The following is a 24,900-nucleotide window of genomic DNA, read 5'->3' as shown; positions in this document are numbered from 1 at the left end:
GGGCTGATATGCAAGTGAAAAGGAACCTCACTTGCCCCTAGGCAGTGTCTGGAAAGGACTCTACTGACCTGGGCTAAGATAATGGCCTCTAGACAGCTCCTTGCATTATTGTGTTAGAAATAAATCAGTGCTTATTTGTCTTTTAAAGGTGTTCTTCTAAAAATACTTGCTTGATGTTGGTTTCAATTTGTTTTTTTCTTTCTTGATATGAAGGAGCTGTTTTACTTCTTGCTCTAGTGAAGCATTACATTGGATGGTTTTCGTAAAAACATGAAACCATCAGCTCTATAAAACTCTGTTGCAGTGGCAGAGAAATTCTGATCTGTGCTTTGTACTGCAACAGATGCAGACTCCAGCCAGTTTGACTTTTTATAATTGTAAGGAGCAATTATGAGTTAAATCCCACCCTCAGGCCTCCACGTGCTTAGCTCATGTTGAAGCTAACTGGAGTTATACATCACATGCAATGCAGTTTGGCCTCCTGTGAATAACCAATTCCTTAGCAATAATGTTAAGGCCATAGGTGAATCCAGCAGCTTTGAAATAATCAAAGGGGTTTAAGTAACTTAATAGGTTTAACAACACTGCTGGAACAATGCTGAAGCTTTCCAAACCCCAGAGACCCATTGTTAAACTCTTGATGACACCCCACCATCTCCCCCTTTTTTTTTTTTTTTTTCCTTGAGCCTCAGGGCAGCTCCTCTGGAGAACCATCACCTTCTATCTCTCTGTATCAGCTCTCCTTGATCTGTGGAGCTTTAAACATCATGTTGATTATGAGGATTGCTGGGTGATTTTTGTTCCTATAGCACTCCTAAATAATCCTCAACCACCTTCCAGGACTACTGGGGGAAGCTGTGGCTTTAAAACCTTTCAAATTTCAATTAAAAAAAAATTCTAGGGATCAATGGGGCCAGAAGCAAAGTAAGGCAGAGCAAGGAGGGAAGGTAAAAGCAAAGAAAAGAGAAGTCAGGGAAATTGGGCATTCAACAAAAACAATGGGTTAATCTATCATGAGAGGAGGCAAAAAAGCAAAGGCAAAGTAGGGGCAAACAGCACAAAGAAAGAGGACAGAACAGATGTAAAAGAAGGGATACAGAAGAGGATTAAATTAATGTTAGGAAGAATACAAGGCAAGCAATCACTGACCCATCTCACTCTTGCAGCTGTGTAGCACCTTCACAACTTAAGAACCCTTTCCTTTTCAGTGAAGCCTGATAACTTTGGTTGTGCCTCTCCTCCTGTCCACTTCTCTGTATCTTCTGTGGGATACCTAAGAATGGACATTAGATCTGTTCACACCTGGACACAAAAATCTTATCCAAATTTTCTACCTATAAACTGGCTTTCTGACTTTTTTCACCTGACATTTTGTACTTTCCATCAACCAGTCCAATTTTGTCTCTCCTTTTGTGATTACTTTATTAGCTCTTTGGCTCAAGGGCTTTATTTTGATCCTGTGTAAATTGTAGCCCAAAAATTTACAATATATGTTATTTTTTCTTTGCAAACACAGTTTTTACCAGTCCCAGGAAGAATCAAGTCCAGTAGTACTGATCTATACACGAGTGTCTCTGGGAACAGAATTTTTTCTCCTCCAGATCTGATCATTGAAAGCAATCAAATAAGCTCTAACTGAATTTATCATCTCTATTAATTTATTTTTCTTGGGAAATGAAAGCCCAAATTGCTGATTGCAGCTGAATTAGACATGATAAAAGTAGGGTAACAGACATTGGATTAGCATCAGAACCATATGTTATTCATTATTGTAATAGTGTATGCAGATCCTGCTTTAATGTTAATGATAGGCATTCCTCCCCCAGCCCTGGTTTAATGGGGAATACCAGATTTATTCAATGCTCAGGTCTTTGTAGCAGCAACAGTCTGCTGCTCAATTAGACAACAAAGCTGGGAAAGAGGGGTGTTGTGGGGAGAGAAGGGAGATGATGTCTCTTCTGAACGTGTGCCTGGAACAATTTACCTTTGTTTGGCTGCGATTTGGGGATAAATAAATGCATGAACAGGAAGGTTTAAACACGTGGCAGAGAAAAGCCAACAGCAGGAGGATGCTTGTGGAAAAGCAGGGGTAGGCAGCAGGGTGAGCAGCCTAGGAGAGAGCAGGAGATGAGGGCTTGCTCTGCTTCCATGCTGTGGGTACTCACTGTCTGTAGTTGTAGGCAATATCCGCGAACTCCTTCCTCCGGGCCCGGTACACGGGATCTTTGAAGCCCTGCAGAGAAACAGTGATGCTCAGTCCATGCAAAATGGTCAGTAAGGGCAAAAGGCGAAGAGCCTTCCTCCCAGTGAGCCCCCTCAGGCACGGCTGGTGCATCCAAGAAGAGCAGCAAGGTCGGTGGGAAAGCTGCCTCTGCTCTGCCAGGCTCCACTCAGCCAGAGCAGCGCTCCTTCCTCGGCTGCTTCCTGAGCAGCCACAGTCTCCCACCACCCCTGCCCCACAAGCCCTTTCTTCTTCTCATTTCCACTTCCTACAAGATAGGGAAACTTGTTCCTTTACAGCAACAACAAGGTGCTCCTGGCAAGGGCAGCCCAGAATTATCAGTACTCAGATAACCATGCCCTCCTTCTGGTTTCCCTTGAAGCTTGTTGCTGTCCCTGGCACAGCTAGGCTGCTCTAGAGAAGCAGAATCAAAACACATTAGAAACACATTCATCAACTCAATCGGACCTTTTAGGCAGATTTTCAGCATGAACCACACTTAAAAGTGCTCATTTTCAAACTGCTGGAGGATCAGTAGCCACTTAGCATGCCAAAACCCCCTATTTGTAGTACAAACTCAACCATTTGAAGGCAATTAATGACTACAAAGAATGTCTAATAGACCTTGTGGCTGGGAGCTTGACCTTTGCAGCTAATTAGCAATAAAACCAAGGATAAGAAATAAAACCTCTAAATCTTCATCTGGGATAACCCTTCTCCCACCCCAGTGTGCCTGCTGTTTAGACTAAAAGATCCTCAGGAGCAGGAGTGCCTTCACCACCTGGAGTGCAGAAACGTCCTCCTTCCAAGCTAGGATTGTCTTCTGCAGGGCAAATAAGAACAGTTCCCTGGGCACTGCAGCAGTCCATAAATGCATCTCCTAGTGGTCAATGGCACAACTGGACTGAGGGGCCACAAAACACAGCCAAGTACAGAAGGCAGCTGAAGTGGAGTGTAAATTCACGGGTGTGAATCAGAAAGGGGTAGCCAATGGCCAAAAAAATGCACTGTCCAAGGCTAACCTGTCATGGAGGTCATTGTGATTAAATTCCATGCATCGCTTTCCTAAAAACACAGGCTTCTTTAATTTCTCTTTTTCTGCACTCTATGGACTGTCACCTATTTACCCCAGCAGCTGGAACCTTTTTTTAAGGCACAAGTGCTCACTAACTAATTCTAGGAACTGGAGGAGAGACACTTCATTCCTTTTTATATATTTTTCTTTTTTTTTTTTTTTTTTTTTCCCTTGGTTCTTTTTTCAAATACAATCCTGGTCTATTCCCACATGACACACAAGGGGGCCATTGGCTCAGTGTACCTCCTTTCATTCTGCCTCTCATATGACCACAGTGAACATCATGAATCATTGTGCATGGTACATAACACGTCTTGAATTAAGCAATAGGTAGTGAATGACTAATCACCCCATCTCAATTAAACTAATAGCAGCAATTTTTGGTGCACTGCATGTAATTTATTTATAATCACCCTATCTCAATTAAACTAATAGCAGCAATTTCTGGTGCACTGCATGGAGCTCAGTGTGTTTTGACAAATGAAAGTAAGTTGTTGTTTGCTTGGAGAGGGAATAGAGGCAGAAAATATTCTTGTATCTGAACAAAACTGAAAAACCGCAAACCAATTTTTTTTATCAGCTAAGTCAATGAACAAAACTTTCTGATGCTACCATTTAAACCATAAAGTTTTTGAACCAAAACCATTTTCTTCTGTCATGTCTCACCATAAAAGTACCATGTCAGATTTAGAGTCCACATAACAATACACTGAGCTAAATCATGTGTATGTAATCAAGAATCAAAAAAGTCTTTCTTTCTCTGGGCTATGCCATGTTGCTTCTTTTTCTTGTTAGTGATATACAAAGTGAGCCTGGAATCACTACATCAGAGCCTCCTGGGAAGATTGGATGTGTCCTTGTGGTGGCCCTGTGCTCTGAAAACCACTACAATTTTAAGACCTCATGGCATTTCCTCAATTATAGCAACTTTTGGTTTGATTTACTCCACAGCCAGGGATTGGGCTGATTGTAACCCTAGAAATGTAGTAGCCTTCTTGTCTTACACCATGTGAAATTTAGTCTACTAGATCTGTACTAAAAAAGAGCAAATTTAAATGAGAGAAACATCAGTGCCAGTAACTAGAGAAATTGCTAAAAAAAATTCTTACAGGATGATCAGCATCCAATTCTGCTCCATAGCTTAGGATCTGATTGGCAAACCTGTCCAGCTCCTGGATACTTCTTGGGAACCATGGTACTGTAAAACAGAAAAGAAATAGAGACTGGTATCCTTCTTTGTTACTTGCTTTTTAGCTGCCTTCTGACATTTTCATCTTTTCATCATATATATAAAGAAACATAGGCAAGGGGCTAAATTCTTTCAATCCTTTTCCCCATAGTAGGAAACAAGAACAGAAATTCAAGACAACTTGCTTGGTTTGATTGTTTCACACTGTTGGAAGAGTACAGAACATCAAGAGCATCTCAACCTTGGTGCAGAGCTGGTTTGTAATGTTTATGATTTTCTGTATATTACTTCTGGTGTCTTGGCTTATCAAAATGCAAAAACTTTTCACAATAAGCCAGAATCATCCCCTTCAAAGGAATCACAAGAAACTCCACAACAAGGATAAATAATTTTTGGGCTGCCTGAAATACTCTTCCTAAGACCTACTTGGTGACCCACTTGAGCGAGAATTCTGAAACAAAATGACAAATGGCATCCTAATACCTCAGACTAGCACTGTATCACTGCAGTCATTACACAATTATGCATTAACTTGATTAAATTTCTTGGTCTGGTTCTCTCTTGCCTTGTAACTCATATGCTATACACACTGTCCCAGGCACAGCCATGTGAGAAGGGACCAGAGAGTGTAATGCCCATGTGACCCCCTCGTTACAGAAGGACATAAGGTGAAGGACAATGAAGAATCACAGGGATTTCCAGATGTGATGTGTTGAGATAAAAAGAGGGTAAGTCAAGCTTCTTCATGGCAATTCAATACAGGGGACTGAACAGGGGCAGCTTCCTTCAGTAAAAAGGTTGCAATTCCTCGAGAGACCTTCTTGTGCAAATAGATGTTGCTTGCTCAGCCAGTGCTTGGAAAACAGCTGATTCCCCTCTGTGGCTCTCTGCTCAGCTGGGAGCTCTGCTGCCCGGCCATACCTCCCCATCTTATTTTGGGGGCTGTGCCAAGTGAACCTGATCCTGGGCCAGCAGCTGCTGAATGAGTTCCCTGCAGTGCCCTGGTGATGGGGCTCATCCCAGACCTGATGGACCACCTGCAGGATAAGAGGATCTCTGTCTCCAGGACTATTCAGCTTTGTGCCGAGCCTCACAGCACTCTTGTGGCACCGGGTTTCTGCGAGGCACCTGCACAGAGGCGCTGGAGCAGCAGCAGCTTTACAGGGCTCGATTTGGGGCTCCAGGCAGAGAGAGAGCATGCCCACACCCCGGATTCTGTCCCATCCGAGCCTGGCTCCGTGCTGCGAGCCTGCACATTTGTTTGCCAGGAAGATGCTGGGATGCCTGAGCATCCCGGGATGCACGACCCGCTCAGCGGTACCCCGGCAGTGCCTCCCTTTCCCCCGCCCGGCAGGAGGGGGATTTGGTCCGCCCCTCTCCAGGATGCGCACGCTTCTCCTTGCCCTAAAAGCCAGACCTGAGCGAGTCACTAGATGGCAGCAGCAGACCCAGGAAGGTCCCCAGATGGGTTTCTGTGCTGCTGGATGCATCGCTGGCTATCCTAGTTGCTCCAGAAACACTCTCTCCCCTCGCTGTCAAAGTTTCCTGCACCCCCAACTCCCTCACTTAAACTAGTCGCAGGGGGGAGTAGAAAAAGGTGTGTTTGATCTATAGAGAGAGTCACTCCTTACACCCATTTTCTGTCTGGGTGTCTCCTGGCTGTATCACTGAGCTTTGTGTGGTGGTGGGGAATTGCTTCACTGTTTTGTGCTTCAGACTCCCCACTACCAGCCTGGGGTGAGGCACACTGCTAAATGGTTTTGTGTTCGGCACTGGGGAAAAAAGGCTGTCTGGGATCCCCACAACAAAGCATTTCTCAGTGTTAGAGAGAAAACCACTCTTCTCAGGGATGCACCATGACCTGGAGGGTCCAAACTGTCTGGAAAAATTGGTGGGGGCTGAAGTCTGCGCTGGATTTTGGCAGTGACTTCTATAGGGCTTTGCTGGACTGAATCAAAAAGATCTCACTGGGCAGGGTTTGAGCCACTGCTGACTTACCTTCCATACAGAGTTACCTTCCATACAGACTTACCTTCATTAAATATCCTATTCTCAAGATTGCATTAGTACTTGGTGGACACCTCATTAAAGACTCTAGGAAAAACTGACTCCAGGCTAATGTGGTGTCAGTCCTGGGTGTGGAGATGGGTGATTAGATTTTTCCCTAAAAAGGAGAAGTAACTTATCTTCCTGGCACCAAGTCCTGCCTACCCAAACACCAGCAGTGGCTAAATGAGAGCAGTTCTGAGCTTACAGAGCTGGATGGACATGGCAGGCTGTGGAAAGGAAATCCCAAGGAGACTTAGTGCTGCTTGCACCAGCATAAGCTGTTAAGTTGGGTCCTGGAAAGTGCTGAGCTTTCTCAGCTCTCATGGAAACAAGAATCAAAGACTCTGAGCACAGTTTTGGGGCAAACAGTGGATCAAGTCCATACAGCCCTCACATCAAGGGCCAGGGTGAAAAAAGGCTACTGGTGGGTCTTCTGCCTGGATGTGATGTGCCAGGGCACTGTCCCCAGCCCTCCCAGAAACTATTCAAAAGATCAAATCAAATTAGCCCCTGGCTGAATCTATCCCATGTTTTGTTTGCAGCATCCTCCTGCAGCCAGACTCGCTGTCTGTCTGTCTGCACAGCCATTAATGAACTGCCAGGGCCAGCTCCTGCAACACTGGGCCTCTGTGAAGGTCTGAGGAGCAAACGTGGGCTGATCAGTAATAAATATTGATTTGTCTGTAAGTGAAACAGCAGCATTTAGGGGATGGTGCTGGACACCCAAGTGGTGACCAAATTACTGTGGGGTCAAACGCTGAGCAGAATGCTAATAAGCCATTTGTATGAGGGGCAGCAGAGCAGGGGCAGCGAGGACTTCTGCAGAATCCTCCACTTGGACCATTGTGAGGAGGGTCAAAGACAGGTCTATGCAATTTATAGCAGTTCAAGGCCCAGGTTTAGACCTTTTTTAAACACTCTCAAATGCTCTGGCTAGCCTCAGGGTCTAGCAAACAAGGGCCCTACAGATCCTCAGCTCCCAGCTTGTTTCAGAAATGCAATAAATTGTCTGCATTCCCCTAATGCTGCAACAGAATAATATTTAATTATTTTTATTCATGGGCTCCAAGAGGACTGCAGCTACCATCTTGTTTCCAAAAAGAGCCACTAGGAGATGCACTGTGTTTTTACAACAAATCTTTCCACATACACAAAGAGCTTTTGGCTCAGCAGTTGCCAGCCCTTCTCATCTGAAGCTCCAAAGCTACATTTGGATTTAGAGCACTTTACTGGCCTGCTCTCACCTAAAATTACACTGTTGATCCAAATCTGATATTTGTAACTATTGGAATGTGTCAATTAAATGTTGCATTTAGTTAAGAAAAGATACTAAAAGCAGTTAAAGTGACCCAAAAAAAAAAAAAAAGAAAAGAAAATGCCATTCACTTATCCCTTGCCCAATAAATCACATACACAGCATTTAACACAGCTATACAGAAGGCACAGAATACAGAAATTTTCTCTGAGTGCCTCAAAAAAGGGACTGTGTGCTTTCCACAGGAAACAGAAAAATAAGGTTTTTCTTTTTCAAATAATGAGCAGGAGCAAAATGAATCCTTTGCAGGGAAGAAATGACAGCATCCTAGGCTGCAGCAAAAGAATCAGTCCCGTGGGATCCCAGATTGCCTCTGGAAGAAAACCTTCCCAGCCTTTACCTGCCCACTGAGACAAGTGTGGCAACATCCCCATAAACCATCTGTCTGAGACTGTGCTCCCTGGAGGCACAGTGCTCTTGTTCTGCGTTTTGGGAATAAGATTTCACACAGGCACATCTGTGGACTATGGCCAGATTTGCCAGGAGGATACATTTGAAAGACAAGCTGGCCTAAAAGGCACCACAAGGCCTGTTATTTGTTAATGCCATCCCTGATAAAGGACAGCATCTCACCACACTTCCTACAGCTCAGGCTGTTCCCATCTCACTCTGCCCTTGCAGTGCCTCTGCCCAGGATTTGCCACCCACAGTTCATCCCCTAAGCAGGGCTCGTTTGACCTTTCAAAATATGGTCCTTGGAGGATTTCAGTTTGACTGGACCTTTATTGCTCATGAGAGGAGTTGAAATTGAAAAAAAAAATGAGAAAGGGCAAGAAGAAATATCAATCTTCCTCTCTCTCCCTGGCAATAAATTGTTCCCATTTTATAATATTTCTGAATTGCTGAAACTAACAAACACAAGTTATCCTCTCGACAGAGGAGGATCAAGTCCCTTTTTGAAGCTGACAGGATAATCTAGCTCAAAAACTCCTTTGATCAACACAGTAACATGCAGTGAAATCCTAATCCTACAGCTGACCACAGGAGTTTTGACTTCTGTGAGGTCAGAATTTCACATGCAAGACTTTCCTGGATGATATTTAGAGCTGTATCTCTGTCTGACTCTGGCATATGTTTATAGACAACTTTATTATTTCATAAACTTCTTTATTACCTTCTTCATAGTAACTAGAAAAATGAATCTTAAGCCCTGGTAGGTCCTGTAGCTTTCTTCTGGAAATAATAAAGCCCCCAAAAGTGAACCTCTTCGATCTGACATGATCATAAATCACCTAATCAACCTTTTGTCCCTTTGTGTAAGAATGGAGAAAACTGACTCCAAAGAGAATCTGCCTTCTCCTTTTTCATCTTCAAATGTAATGTCATGGGTAGGACACAAAGGAAACGGTAAAAGGATTACCAGTACTGATCTCAAGAAGGTATTAATGTCCTTTCATGTTGTTCCTAGGAAGGAAGAGGAAGATCCAGGCCTAAAGTATTTAAAGTCTGAAATCCTATTAAAATCACATCTGTTATCTGAAGAGGCATTTAAGTCTGTCTCAGCCTATCTGCTAGGCAGCCACCACTGCACCAAGCAGCCTCAACTCCATCAAATCTCTGAGAATTAGGAGCAGGGACAACTCAAAAAAATCTTTCCTTATTTCCCTCCAAAGGCAGAATACAATCTGCAACTCCCTGGGATTTCTTACAGTAATGGAGAGTTAGTCCTGTTCCCACCAAAGTGGGTGGCAGAGCCTGCCTAATTTCCCAGGAGACTTAGTCAGAATCATGGCAAAAACTTACACTACAGAAAATCTCCAAATGAAAAAGTTTACAGCACAGGAAAAATAGAGACAGAGAGAGGGAAATGTGGCCATAAATATCCAAGAGGATCTCTTTTACTACAGGAAAAATAAGTAATTTCAGTATATGACATAAATAGTCCATGCCAATGTTAACCTTGTCAGCATATCCTTACCAGTGTCCTTCTTCTTTGTTCGTGAGAGCTCATGGACTGTTGCTCCAATGTCAGTTCTCAAGGACTTGATGATCTTGTCCAGTGCTGGGACATTCTTGCCTTCCAAGTTAATGAAGAATTCATACTCATCTTTGTTGAGACGGGAAGGTCGGGACTCAATGTGGGTCAAGTTTATACCTTTTTCCTAGGAGAAAGAGAAATTTTGGTCCCACAGTTTTTGGGGGAAGGAATATGACATAAAGACTGGATAAATACATGTGTCAGTCAATAAACCATACTGTACCATCCAAATAACTCAAAAGCAGCCACTGCACTTGAGGACTTTCACAGCAGAGAGAGAGAAGCAGAAAGGAAGAATGAGAAATATGTGGGATTCACCCTTGTGCAGAGCTCCATCACAAGGACTAGGCACTGCTGAAGGCTTAGAGAAAGGTGGAAGCAGGGGACAGGCTGTAAACAGGAATTGTATTGTAAATGGCAGCTCCAGTCCCTCAAGCACATAATGAGAGCTCGTCTGTGTTGACAGAGACATTTCCCCAGCACCAACACAGGAAGAAGGCATTCCACCTGTAGAGTGCCCTCTCATGGGAAACTGAATGCTGTCCTGATGAGCATCCTGAGAGAAGATTGGATGAGCAGGCAGCTGGGCACCCTGTGAGATAAGCTGCTGCCAAATCTCTGCTCAGTCACCTGCAAAGCCACCTGCACAGTTTCCAGGGCTGTGAGCAGCTGTTGGGCAAAGATCCAAAGGGAAACATGGATCTGCACTAAAAAAGGCAGCCCAGGTTTGTGCAAGTAAAAACATGGGTGTTTCAAATCACAGGATCACAGAGTTGGTGAGGTTGAATGGGACTTCTGGAGATCAGCAAGTAAAATGATCTGCTCAGGTTGCCTGAGCAGATTGCCCAGGGCTATGTCCAGTCAGGTTTGGAGACTCCAGGTTCTCTGGCCAACTGCTCCCAAGTCTAGTCACCCTCACAGAGAAGGATTATTTTCTTTAGCACAGAAACTCAAGTTCTGTCTCACCAAATATCTTTGCTGACCATCAGCAGTGTCTCCTAACTCTGAAGAAAGATCACTGGCAGCTGTAGCATTGACGACTATAGCCAGTGGAACCTGACCTCAGACATGCCGCCATGTTGATGTGTAAGCAACAGGTAGCTAAAAATCCTATTTTTCCAACGAAAAGCAAAGAAAAATTCTAGGAAAACAAAAAAATGTTTAGGAAAAAAACCACCCAGAAAGTCCAAAAGAAAAGTCCCGGAACACCTACCCCTGTTAACTGAACTCAAACGTTTTCCTGAGCACTATAATATACTGCCTTTTTTTTTTTTTTTTTTTTTTTTTTTTTTTTTTTTTTTTTTTTTTTTTTTTCTCTAGAAAATCTTTTAAATGGGTTTCCATGGACATTGACTTTGCCCCCTGGCCATTTTGTCAGGCTCACAGCATGCCATGGCCAGGTCTGGGCTTCTATCCCTGGAAGGAATATACAAATCCCTGGAGGAAATCTGGGCCTGAAGATCACATAATCATGGAACCATTACCCTCAGAAGAGTCTGAGGGCTGACACATAGTGATAAGCATCCCTGGAGAAACTTTTGGGTTTTGTCTTTCAAGCTGAAGAAGATTCCAAACTACATGGGGTGAAGTGCTGTCCCTGCTGCAGTGGGGTCAGGATTTCATCCACAAAGTAATGCTGTTAGGATCTACTTTTGACCTACAAGGAAGAAAAATGGAAGATTTTTTAACTGCACATCCCTCTTTCTGAGCCTCTTTAGGGTTTTCTTTGCTCCTCTCAGTGCTTGCATAGTGCAGGAGGGCATCTGGCCACCAGCAGCAAAGGCCTGATTTACTCCTCCACAAAAGGCAGTTCATTCCTTGGTAGGAAACATATATGTCACTGCTCTGTTTCCTGAGCATTGCACACTACAGATGAACTCAAATTGTTTGGCTAGATACCAATACAATAAGTTGAAAAGGTCAAAAGCTCATTCACCAACTGCTGCTCTCAAGAGATGCCGTCCTCACAGGGCCGTCTGCCCAGGGAGAGAATGGCCAGCACTGTCCCTGGCCCTGGGGACAGTTTGTTTTAGGCCTCCAGAGCCCTGCTTCCCAAACAGACTGCCCATTGTCCTGGCCCTGTGGTGAGGCACTGGGAGCAGGCACAGGGAGCTGCTGTGCCTTCGCTGTGTCTCAGCATCCTCATCTTAAAAGTTTTCTTCCTTATGCCTGCTCTGGATCTACACTCTTTTACTTAAAACCATCACCCCATGTGCCATCACTAACAGCCTTGGTAAAAACTCTGTCCCCATCTTTCTTTCTTACAGGACCCCTCTGAGTACTGGAGGGCCACAATAAGATCACCCCAGCACCTTCTCTTCTCTGGGCTGAAGGCTCCTCAAACTGCATCCCTTTGTTTTTTGATCAGGTGACTCTTCTGCTGTACCAGCTCTATAGTCAGGCTCAGTGAGCAGCTGGACAGACAGCAATGCCCCCAAAATAAACAGAATGATGCAAAGGTTGGGAATGAAGAGATAAGCTGCAGGGTGGGCACGAGACACACTTAAAGTAGCAGGAGTATCAATACCACTCAAACCATCACAACCTAAGACAGTGAGGAAAAGAGGGGGAAAAAGAAGATGGAGGAAGGAGCCCATGGAGAGAGTTACCTCCTTTCTTACACCTGAGAGAAGCAGAACACCTTCCCACAGAATGTCAAGCTGCTTTGCTGTTTATTTGAGGACTATCTGCCACTCAGCAATGTCCAGAGCCAACCTGTTACCTCTTTCTGCTGAGATTTCTGGACCCCACAACAGAGAAGCTGAAGGGAGAACCCTTCTGGTGGCTGTTTTTAGAACAAGAATGCAGCAGCATATGTCCAACTCCCTGAACTGGCACTCCTGGAGAACTGTGTTCTCATGTGCTGTGCCTTGCTACTAAGCCCTTGATTTCAAAATATTTACAGTGGCTCTGTTACTAGAGTTGCTTTATAAATCTCAATTTCATTCTAGTCCAACTACTCCATCTAGTGTTTAATCCTCATAGTTTCACATTGTTCAGAACTTTTTTGTATTCTTGATGTTGCTAAATCTTGCTATTGCATCACAGTTCTCCCAATAGATGATGTTTTCTTTAAAGCTCTAACTTCTGGAGACAAAGTTTCCTGAGAAAGAAGAATGGGGGCATTTTTTTTGTTTAGTTGTACATTTTAAGCAGTTTTCAATCTCTATCTGCTTTTTAGTAGAGATTGACATCTTGACAATGTATGCCTTCAAAAATCAGCTAATAAAAGTTATTCCAGTTTTATGAGCTATTTTTTGTTGATGGAACCTAACTCCTAACCTGACACCTTTGGAAGATCTCAACTGTCACATGTTTGTGGTGGATTCCCATCTGAACTATTAACATGGATCTGTTCTGCCCTTCCTATTTTAGAGCTGGTAGGGATCAGATGAGCCCATGGAGTGAGATTAGATGTGTCTTTGCTGAACTCACCCCACCACCCACTGCAGCTGCAAGGAACTTAGAGAGCAGGTTGGTACTTCTCTCCTTCAGGTTTATGACCAGGGGAGACGTTGAGTCCCTCCCCTATAGATACATCCTGTCATAAAACCAAATGCCTGCTGTAGTTTGGTTTTTTTTTTCTTAAACCTTTCTTAAAACCCCCACTCCAAGGGGTGGAAAAACTCAGCTTTCATTATTTTAATATCCAAGTCAATGGTACCTCCATCAGTGCCCATTAGAGAAGGAAGTTTCAGGACACATTCTCAGAGCTCAAAGATCAAGCTGGCATTAGTTCTAACAGAGTTTGAAGGGGGTAGCAACACAAATATCAATTTAAAACAGAGACAATGGTGGATGCAGGGAGGAGATTGCCCATGTCCCTCCCTGCCTTACCTCACAGTGCTGGATCTCAGCCTTGGCTCCCTCTCAGAGTCTGTGAAGCAGCTCCAGCCCCTTGCCCAGGTTATTCCAGGTTTTCCATCCTAACTGAGCACCACCTATGCTGCAGATGCCCCACACCAGCAGGAGAAAACCAGATTGGTGCTGCACTACACCAGCAGTCTTGCTGAGGTCACTACCAAGAGAATTTAGTCCCACCCTCTGTTTAATGGCCTGGTCACTAGAAAAGGAAAATTGTGCATTCATATCTTCACAGGGAAGCTTCCAGTAGGGATGGATCCTTTCTGAAAATGTTGTGGGTTACTACTTCCCATGACACTCACACATCCTTCTGTTCACTAATTACTAAATGCTCCTATGTATGGTTCTAAAACTAAGTACAGCTGTGAAATCCAGCTGTGGCTTGTTTTCATGACTGTTGTCATTAATGAAGTTTGGCTTCATCAGGAGACCCCACATTGTTACCAGATGAAGAACTTTCAACAACAATATGGTGCCACTAATAAACGCTAAGTGAGAATAATCTCCCAAAAAAAGGATTTTACTTGCACTTTCTGGTACCAAAAAAAAAAAGAAAAAAAAAAAAAAAGAAAAAAAAAAAAAAAAAAAAAGATGAGTTGCTCTTTTAACCCTTGCCATGGTATAGTTCAGGGTTTCCTGAAGGAGGACACTTTCAGAAGCACAAGTATAAGCTCAGTGCTTAATTTTCATAGATCAGAGGATTTAGGAAGTTACAGCAATGCTTTCAGCCATGGATTCCCAAAGCAAAGGCAAAGCCAGACATCTGATTCAGCTCTATTGTCCAAGGGCCTGCTTCTCAGCTAGAGACAGAGAGAATCTTCTCCTTCACAACTCCTAGGGTTTTCCTTCCCACCTCATGGAGGAAAAGCGTCTCAGAGCAGGTCCCTGCCAACAAAGATTGCCAGAGGGCAGCTGGCCCTGGAGCAGCCCGTGGTGTCCATCACTCTGCCCCAACCCTGAAATTTGGCACAAGGCTTGCAGCAGAATCTGGCTGCAAAACACGTGGAGCAGGACAAACCAAAAATGTGACAGCGTGTGGCATTGCACAAGCACCTGTGAAGAGAGCACTGCTCTCTTTAAACGCTTGGTGATCAATTCGATCCACAAGTCCTGCTCTTGTGGCCACAGGAAGAGGAGGGTAAGAACAAGGGTATGTGTGGAAACCCACAGGGAATATTTCTCTGTCTGCTCTGGGGTGCCCTGACCCCCAGGGGAGCACTGACTTTGACCGTCATTCATGGAGAAAGTTTCCCAGACTTCAAGATAGACTGGAATCCACAAAAGTGTGAAATATAGATCATAGAGAGTAGTGTAGGTGTATCACTTGGTGAGAAATTGAGGTTTTGGGATTTTTAGCATGTTGTGGATGGGAGCAAGATGGAAGGCACAGGGTGTCGTCCTGGGTTCCTTCTTCATGCTTCTTCCTTCTTCTCCATGGGTTTGGGTGGCATTTTGTAATTGGGCAGAAAAGTCTGCATTGCAACTCTGTGGGATCAGTTATTGGGTTAAAAGGGAAAATAATCTAGGTGTCAGTTCTTAATTGGATAGTTTAGTCTGAAAAGACCTTGTAACAAGAGATTGTTGGCCATTTTGTGCCTTCTAATGAAAAGCTGCCAAACTCACAGTAATGAGACTGTGTTACTGATAAGAAATAATAAACACCTGAGTCCAAACATGAAATACCATCCCAAGTGCCTTCAATCCAGACCCAGAGAAACCAATAACTGGGACCCCCACAGAAGTGGGTTTGGAGCAGTGTAATGAAATGATCACTGTTGTGCATACGTACAGTATAATGAGAAAACAGTCTTGTGGTAGAGGCCAGCCAGTTCACCTATCAGTGCAGACACTCCCAGCACACCCCCTGGCCAAAGTGACTGTTTTCTTCCCCTGATTTGGAAACAATCCCAACCACCTCAGAGCCAGGGCCTTCCCAGGGCACACAGAGATTACAGTCACGTAGGACTTTCTGTGTGATGAAGTTCCTAAAGAGAAACAGAGCAGAGTTGTCTCTGCTGACTCTGAAAGTGGCAGGCCTCTTTTATTACAGCTTGTTACTCCCATCCCATCCTTCTGTGGAACAGTAACTTGCCCCCATGGGACAGTAACTTACACTGGGAGCAGGAGTACTTGGTGCAAATCAATTTTTTTTTTTTTTTTTGCTTTTGAGCTAGATCCCTACCCACTGATGGCTGCAGCTTGCACTGAAGTCCTGCTCTGTATCTGAGAAGGTCCCATCACTGAGGAAAAGATAGAAGGCTCCTCTCTCACAATGGGTTGAGCAAACTTGTGATGTATTCCAACATTTGCCACTTAAAACAGCTGACTTATTGTATTAAAACATCTACTACTTGTAAATCCAGCAGGGAAAGAACTTCAGAGAAGATTAGTGTATTCACAAATTCATGTGGAAAATCTGCAATTGAAACTGAAGGCAATCCTTTTTGTATATGGAAATTCTTATTTCTAATCTTTTAAATGATTAATTTAACTACAGAAAAGGCAATCTTTGAGGGGGAATAATGTGGGTTTTTCTTCGCCTTTTTTTTTTTAGAATGAACTTTGTGGTTTAAAAAAGCTTCCTTGATTTCAATAGGTTTTTATCACTACAGAGAAACAAATATTTTTACCAAGTGTAACACTTAGGTCAACCCAAAGAGCTCAGTTTTGCTTTTTCAGTATTGATAAGAAACCTGGAAGGTTTCTCTTTTTTTTGGCCTCAACTTATACTCTGAACATTTTTGATGTATCCAGTGAATCAAAACAGAAACACAATTTCATCATGACTGTTCTGTCTTCCTGATTTTAAGCATGATACTTTACTCATGTGTGCTCTTCTGTTTCAGATGAAGGTATTTATTCAAGTTTTGGCTGCCTGGCTGTCATCTTCTACAGCACAAATAAACAGCACAGGACTACACCAAGGAGTACCTCAGTGTACAGCAGATCCCATTAAAATTAAGTCGGTGTAAAGACCCTGCTGGTGGATTTGTGCTGTCCCTACAGCCACCCTCAAGCCTGCAATGAGGGCAGAGGTGACAAAAGGGGCTTTTCAAGTGCAAAACAATTGGGTTTGACAAGCAAAAAGTGAATGTCTGCCACATCCCCAACATACAAACAGAGCAGCGAGTGTGGAAGCAAAGTGGATTGAGCTTTAGCAATCTGCTTATTGCTGAGCATGACTGAGCTGCTATCACTTCCCAGCACATCAGAGTGTGAATCTGGCCTGCAGACACCTCTCTCCACAGGACAGGTGAGGAAGGGGCTGCAGGGGCTCTACTGCCAGCAGTGGCATGGCTCTGTGCTATGCCAGTCCAGGAGGAACAGATTCATGCAGTCAGGCAAGGATTTGCAAACCAAAGAGAAGGGACAAGAGCCAGTGATCAGAAAATCTTAGAACCCTGTTGAGGTCAGGTGTTTAGATGGGTCTTCTTGAGCAAACATAAGAAAAAAGTGGAAATAATCAAGTCTATTTTGGACCTAAACCCAGCAGACAAAAAGAGCCGAGTTCATTGAGAAGATTCCTCAGGAAAAAACCCTTCAGCTACACAAGAAAAACAAGAGTTGTCACTGTAACCACATACTTGTGTGCAACTGGGACCTGAACAGAAAACTAGAATGTGGGTCTTGGAGCAAAAAACCAAATGTGAGCATGCAGTAGTCTGCCAACTGCATGAACAACCCTGAGGGATGTTTGAGTAGGACAAACATTACTTTTCCACAAAACACATTGAAATTCTCTTAACCTTGGGGTCTCAGTTAGAGGCCATAATTCTGTGCCATGAGCACTCTGCAGCCCTTAGCCTTGAGCCTCCCCTGCCTTCAGTCCACCCTAGCTCCCACAATGGGGGCTCACCCCTTCCATCTGGGCTGTGTTTGGACACTAATTCCTTTCCTGGGTGGTTTGCTCTGTGGCTGACTAGAGATTCTACCTACCACGATGCTTGATGAGCCAGAAGGCTTGGACCTCATGGTATCCAGGGGCAGGCCCAGGCTAGAGCACACCCTTTGGTGTCCCTTTGTCTTGCTGCCCATGGAGAACAAGGGGGCTAAAGTCTGGACAGTTTCACCTCAGCACAGGGACATGGGCAGGGTGTGAATCTGGGAGTGCATCCCAGGAAGGGACTCAAGTGTGGCTGAACAATGCTCCCACAGAGTAAAAAAATTTTTTTCCAGTTCTTAAACCAAGGAGAGGATGAGCCTTCCCAGGTCCATACAGGAACCTCCTCTACAGAAAGACATCCTGTGTGCTAATGGCTCCTCAAGATTTCTCCTTTCTTTAGGTATCCACTCAATTCCCTATGACTCAGTCTGGATCTTGCTTCCATGCTTCCTCCCCTGGGGGAGAGGGCAAATTTTCAAGTTTTTCATATTTACAGCTCATTCAGCCCTCCTCCTCCTCTCCCTTTCATGTCCCACATTACTTTTACAGACTGTCTAAAAAAGAGGCAAAATCCTCAGTGCTGGAGGCACTGTCTCTTAACCACTCCCAAATCCGAGCTGGGAGGAGGGGGTTGAGCCTCTGCCTGCATTCCCATGCAGGAGTGCCCAGAGAGGTGCCAGCAGTCTGGGCACCGCCACCTCAGCAAGGAGCAGAAGGTTCAGACATAAAACATCAGAACCAGCAGCTGCACAAGGTGTGGACCCCCTCCATGAAGTGAACAATTGCAGCTCCACATCTGCTCCTGGAAACAGCCTGATCCTATTTGTGGCTTGTCAGTTTTCTCTTTTCCTACTGCATGAGGCAATGACAGCTGGAGCAGCCACCCTCACATCTCCTCTTGTGAGGCCCCTCTGAGACAAACCCACCACATTTCCACAAGCCAGCAACAAGCTGGTGACACAAACCAGGGGACAAGGCTGGGTGTCTCCCTGCCCAAGGAGCCCACCCACAGAGAGTCTGAGCTAACTCCAGTAGCATCTCTCAGCTAATGCTATTAGGCAGTGAAGGAGAACAAGACAAAAACATTCCCTCAAGTTCTTGCTGTTTGTTTCCACTCTTTACCTGCCTATCACCACTTTCCGTGTCTATGCTGTGATGTCAGTGAGCACAAAGTCTGTTTCTCTGAGGCACCACAGCTATGGCCAGGATGGAAAAGGGGGAAAGGTTCTCTCCCAGCTGTGCAGGTATGCAAAACTTACACCTCTGTGCAGTTCTTGGAATGGAGCTACAACAGCCCAAAGGCTGCTCTGGTTTACACCAGGAATTCACTAACAGCAGCCCTGCGGAGCTGTGCTCGTACCATTAAATCCCTCCCATCCATCCATCCATCCATCCATCCATCCATCCATCCATCCATCCTTCTCCCCAGTATAATGCCAAATGTAGAACTGATATAAGACCACCTCTGTTGGGTCTCTTGACAAGCCTTGGTGCTGGAGGAGCTGAGATTTAGCACAGAAAGAATTGGCTTTATTGGGTGGAAAACCAACTGAGTCCCAACCTCTCAGCTGCAGTCAGGGCCACTGGGAAAAAGGGACTCTGCTGGTCTAGTTTAGGTATCTAAACTAGATAAACTTGCTTTGGGGCAAGTCACATCCAAGAAGTGGTTACTTCTCTCTTTCCTATACTAGCTCTTCTACAAAGGAAGCTCAGAAAGCTCCTCTTTCTTTAGAGCTGACAGCAATTTATTTAGTAGACATCAATGCATTTAATAAGAGAATATCAACAGTCTCATTAATTAATTTGCAGACATGCACATCACTGACATACGGACATTTTGCAGGATTTTACTAGTCAATTCACAGATTTAGACTTGCTCTTCTGTTGTTGGTGAATTTCCTTTTATCCTAATGAATCAAGCATGTCCTAAAACTCATGATTTTTTTTCTTTTGCACCCATAACACACAACCTCTCATTTCCTAGTAAATTAAATTTACAAATGGAAAATATGCAGGCCACAACTTCTTAGAGTGTTCTAAAAAAAATGGCTGTTTTCAGGCACAACTATTACATTAAAAAAAGAAAAAAAAAGCCACAGAACCAATATAAAAGTGTATTTGCTTGCGAGCACAGAGTACACAGCTCTGTGTTGCAACACAACCATCCTGAACCGCAAGGATTTCGTGCTTTTCAAACAACATTCATGACATCTGGGAAATATTTCTGCAAGAATAAATAAGCACACAATGTCCTGAAAGGTAAATGGCTCCTTGTTTCCCCAAAAATTTTCCAAATCATTCAGCCTAAGTTACTGAGTCCCTTTGGTGTGAAAAAGTGCTGTCATTTTTATGCTGTTCTGTAGGCACCCTCTACCCACTCAGTACAAGTACTGCAGGTGGGAGATGGTAGAATCTTTTATATCAGATTTTTTTGGGTGGACAAGAGCTACTCCCAGCAGAAACACCTCGTTCAATGTGCATTGTGAGTCACATGGCTCATGTGCAATTTATATTTGCCTTACAAGTTATATGGCAAATTATTTGGTTATAAATCAATCTTAGGTCACAGCCCAACTCACACCTACCTTTTAGTACAGCAGTAATGATTAAATATTTCCGTTTTAAGTGGAAAAATGCATTTTTCCCACCCTCACGTGGGGTAGAGGTTTTAATTTAAAAAAGCTACTTCTGCCCCAAGACTTGAAGGGATTTTAAACACAGAAAAGAAATGGAGGCTGCTTTCCCCTGTAATAGCAATGAAATAGAATCACAAACACAACCTCCAAGACCCTGAGAAAATGTGGCTGCAATACAAAATTGTAAAGACCTGAAGGAAAATATTCACCTCAAATGTGCGCAGGACTTTAGCCAGTGCCCCGACTTCTTCTTTCAGAGAGAAAATCAAAGAAATCACACCATTTTTACTGGGGGAGTCTTCAATGTAGCTAGATTCCTGAAAGGAAAGAAATAAATAAACAAAAATTACTGCCATTCACCCAAGGAGTCAGTTTTGCCTTTCTCCATGTCCCTTTTGCACAGTACCAGTGACATAAAGAAGGTATAAAACAGCTCTGGGGCTGCTCTGATTTATGATGGCAAAACCACAAATCCCTTCTGTCAAACCAGAGCCCTTGTGAGAGCAAGGTAGTCAAAAAGGACATGCAAATAAACCTAATACCATCCTTGCCTCCCCTCACCCCTCAGGGATGACTGGAAACATTTCTGCACTTTGGTTTCAGCTGCAGTCCAGCAAAGTCCTTCCCTCAGGCTTCCTTTTCATCAGCGCTCAGGGTTAAGCAGAGCAGTGTGGATGAGCTCTGTGCAGAGATGCAGACCACGATCTGTGTTTCCCTTCAGTTCTGCTTGTACCTTCCAGGTATCCCCAGGAGAGAGGTAGTATCCACAGGAAGGAGATGGAAGGTGATTTTAAAACAAAATAACAACATCAATCAAATAAAAGAAAAATGAAAAAGAAAAATGTTGGAGCAAACATCTAGATCTTCCCTAAATCCCATAATGAGTAAAGACTCAGAGCAAGATGTGTTTTCATTTATGTTTGTTCCTTTTCTCTTATTGATTTTCTGCTCTGCAAATTCCAAAAGGCAATTTTCCGTACTCTCAAAGGTTTATTTTCATTATTTTCACAGTTCTCATTACTAGAATGTCTTTGCATGTCTCTACATGTGTTTCTTTTCACAAAAGCCCTGTTAAGAAGGGAAGAGCTATTTCACCACTTCTGAAAGAGGAAACTGAGCCCTGGAGTGGAGGCAGATCTTGAAAGCTGGGTGCTCGGCATGGCAGGTAAATGCCTGCTGAGATTTCAATCACCTAATTTTTCTGATGTCAGCGTAAATTTGATGTACAACCATCACAAACTTTTGGAAGCCACATTAACGATTAATGTCTTATTTGCGTGTTTATTTCATTTTTTTTAACATCTACTGGCCTTGTACAAATTGCCTGTGGTTGTTATTTCAAAGATCACACCAGACACCTGCAACACAGAGGAGTCCTGGTGTAACAAGTCCTGGGCTAAAGCTTCGTTCAAGGTACCCATTCAAATATTCCTTATAAAGGTCTGTGTTTTTGGGCAGAGCTTGCTCTCGTTATGGCTATTGCTCAATTGAACATATAAATCAGAGTAAAAAGAGTTCCAGTTCCCAAATATTGTCCTCAGCAAAGATAGCCTTTGTAGAAGACAAATTAACAATCAAAGCCAGCTGCCCTGAAGCCATGAAGCTCTTGGTGGGCCTACATTTCCTGAGGCAGAGCTATGAAGAGCTGCCTTCTTTTGTAAAGTAAATAATTGCTGATTCTCCAAGCCATCTCCAAGGCTGCCTCCAAGGTTGCTGCTAACAGACTGGCCACACATTTTTCTATCTGGCTTTGTTTCCAGAGGCTGCAAAGGTTTTCCAAATGTCTTCCAGCTTTATGAGGGACCTCTAGTGCAAACTGTAGGAGAAGTGCTGCACCAGAAGGAAGATTGCCACCTGTTCAGCTGTGACACTTCCTGCAGCATCTCTGTGTCTCCTGAGTCCCCATGCAGCCAGGGAGTCAGCCCAGCTCATACATGGGCAGGACCAAGAGGAAAAGCAGCTGGAAGTGATGTGTCAGCTGGCTAATGAAACCCATTTACACCTCAAGCAACCACAAGGGAAAACGATGACAGGAGTCTGGCAAAAGCTAAAACAAATGTCTGTAGTACTGAAATTTTATGGTAGTGTGACCAAAACTGTCATCTCAAATACTGCCCATGCATTGCTTTTTCCTTCTGTTTTCACCCACCACAGCCAAGACTGATCTCAAGGACAGAACTTGCTCCACCATTGTCTGTCCAATGGGTCGAGATTTTGGTTTTCACTGTCTGCGATGAAACTGCTCTATAAGACATGGAGTTATATATTTAAAATATTCTTGCCAAGTCATGCTGTGAGAACCAACTTATATGACAGATTGACTTGAATGTGTGTGACAAATAAAGAATTCATGGTTTGCATACTTGCAGGGGATATAATGCAAAGTTGAAGTCCTGCAAGGCAATCCTGATGATAATAATTGATCTCTTTGTACAACAAGATTAGACAAAAAAAAAGCCTTAAAAAACCTTTCCAAACTCATTGGTCACTAGCTTTGATTTGTTAAGATCAGCTGCTTTCAATGTGTCCTCAGTCATTTTCCCACTCCTGTAAGTTGATTTATATTGATGCTTAAGAGAAAGACACATTGCAGTAGGGAGTAGGCACTGATGCTCTAAACAGCCTCATACTTGCTTAATTTCTTGCCCATCTGCATATGCACTCAGCTCCCTGGAAGGTCTTTTAGCAAGCATCAGTCCATGCCTGAGCCTGTCACAGAGGTGACATCTTTAATTGCAAATGGGGAGAAGACAAAAATGATTGTTTTCCTGGTACTCAGCTCTTATCAGGGTATATGGAGGCAGCCTGCATCAATACACACTACAGATAATAAACCTCAACACATGCACTGGAGGTGATAGCAGCAAAAACAGAGGCACTCACATTATTGTTGAGCTTTTTGTAGTACTTACACATAGCTTTAACTGTTGATCAGTTTTTCCACTCTCATTTTGGACTTTAACTTCTAGTCCCTCAACATACATGGAGGAATTGCAGCTTTGGGGTAGTTCTACTGTTTTCTTACTATTGTGATTATGATTCAGAGTCGAAGAAACAATTTTATTGTGTTGAAATATTGTCTCTGTGATATGTATATGTGATTTATAGTGTGCATAAATTCATAATTTTCTTCCAGCTCTGTTTCTTTTCCAGGAAATAAAATGAGAACTAGTTGAAGAGCATGAACAACCATCCCTGGACCTTAGACAATCACAGACCTGCATTTTTAGTTAGGCACATTGCACATAGATTGGCATTGCCATTCTGACACAGGTGGCAGCATTGGGGGTCAATAACACAATCCTGTCAGCCTTCTAATCAATTGCTGAGACATTTAGCTAAAGCCCTTCAGAGTGAATTCCAACATTGGTAAAGCCAGAGGAAGTTTTTCTTGCAATTTCAGGATATAAAATTTCCACCTCACTGCTGTAAACTTCAAATTTACTAGATATGCAAAATGGGAGGGGGGGAAGGGGAGGAAGGGAAAAAAGATTTCAAATTAAAAGATTTGCAAGTTACTTGTGAAAATGGAATTAGTTTCCAAGTCAGATTTCTTAAAGCATTTAAATGCTCATCATGGCAGTTGTCATTGGAACTAAGAAATTACACAACTTGGATAAGCAGCAAGGTGAGACTCTAGAGAAATACTGTGGGAGCTCAGCCTCAGCACACAAAGAAGTGGGAATAGAGGAATAGATGCTTCCTTGACATCTCTGCTCTTATAAAAAATAGAAGCCCTTTTTTGCACATCTGATGCAGCTTGTCTCAGGCTTCAGCAGCATTGCATAGGACAGATAAGGGCAGAATTTTGTCCTAATAATTAACCATGCTGGACTCAGGTTACATCACTTGCCCCTGCAGTAACATCAGTGCCTGTACTTAAAAGGCATGAACTTCAGGTCTTTCCTGTATTTCCCAAAGCAAAGAGTTCAAAGTCAGTCAGTCAGTAAACATTAAAAAGGAGGACAAGAGAGCCCCATATTTAACAAAAAGCTACACCAGAAGAGCACATAATTTCATCTGTTTTCCTTTAAAAAAGAAGACAGCTTTTTTTTTTTATCACACAAATTTAAGACCTCCAATAAGCTTCTGGTCTTTTCTGATTCTTTGTCTTTTTGCCATGTACATAAGGATACTGTTGCAATATTTGTTTGTATTTTCACTGCGTTTTTGTGAGCACAATTAACAGCAGACAAATACAGGAGCTGCCAAAATTGCTCAGGTACTGCAAAGCATCACGACAGGCCACCTTGATTCTTCTCCTCTGGGGTCACACTGCCTCTCAGAGAGGGAAGGACAAGCATAGGAGTGCAGGAGTGAGGACATCCCTCCACCTCTGCAAAAAGCAGATCCCATCACTTACCTGGAAAGAGTCACCATTCATTTTGCAGTGCTGTGAGTCCATGTTGCAAAGGCAGCAATGCCCACACAGGGAGGCCCCTCCACTACAGCAGGTGAAGCCTTCTGACTTAACTGCAGTGGCCAGAGATCTGTGCAAAGGTATTTAAAGTGGAGCAGCCAAGGCAAAGCCATTCCCTTCCCCAGCCTCCTCCCCTGGACAGCATGCCAAGGGGGCGTTCTCCCTGCACGCCCACCCCACCCACCGCTGGCACACGAAGCAGCCGCTGCAGCTCTCCAGCAGATTGTTTCTGGCTGCACCCAACGTGGAGGAGCAGCATGCTCTGAATTA

At 43.7% G+C, this 24,900-nt stretch overlaps 1 protein-coding gene across 1 annotated transcript in view; it reads right to left on the bottom strand.

Annotated features, from left to right (window-relative positions):
- Positions 1-24,738, bottom strand: part of PAH (phenylalanine hydroxylase) — a 35,725-nt gene extending 10,987 nt beyond the window's left edge. Inside the window, exons 1-5 of the mRNA XM_071422351.1 lie at positions 24,574-24,738; positions 20,420-20,527; positions 9,768-9,951; positions 4,406-4,494; positions 2,166-2,233 (exon numbers count right to left, since the gene is read on the bottom strand). Of these exons, the coding sequence (XP_071278452.1) occupies positions 2,166-2,233; positions 4,406-4,494; positions 9,768-9,951; positions 20,420-20,527; positions 24,574-24,615 (491 nt within the window). The 5' untranslated portion in view covers positions 24,616-24,738. The remainder of the gene's footprint in view (positions 1-2,165; positions 2,234-4,405; positions 4,495-9,767; positions 9,952-20,419; positions 20,528-24,573) is intronic.
- Positions 24,739-24,900: the final 162 nt, after the last annotated feature.

Source organism: Agelaius tricolor, unplaced genomic scaffold (assembly GCF_023055355.1).
Source record: "Agelaius tricolor isolate 1412-34295 unplaced genomic scaffold, bAgeTri1.0.p SCAF_3, whole genome shotgun sequence".
Taxonomy (NCBI): domain Eukaryota; kingdom Metazoa; phylum Chordata; class Aves; order Passeriformes; family Icteridae; genus Agelaius; species Agelaius tricolor.
The sequence above is the reverse complement of the archived record's forward strand: the minus strand, read 5'-3'. Positions and strand labels throughout refer to the sequence as shown.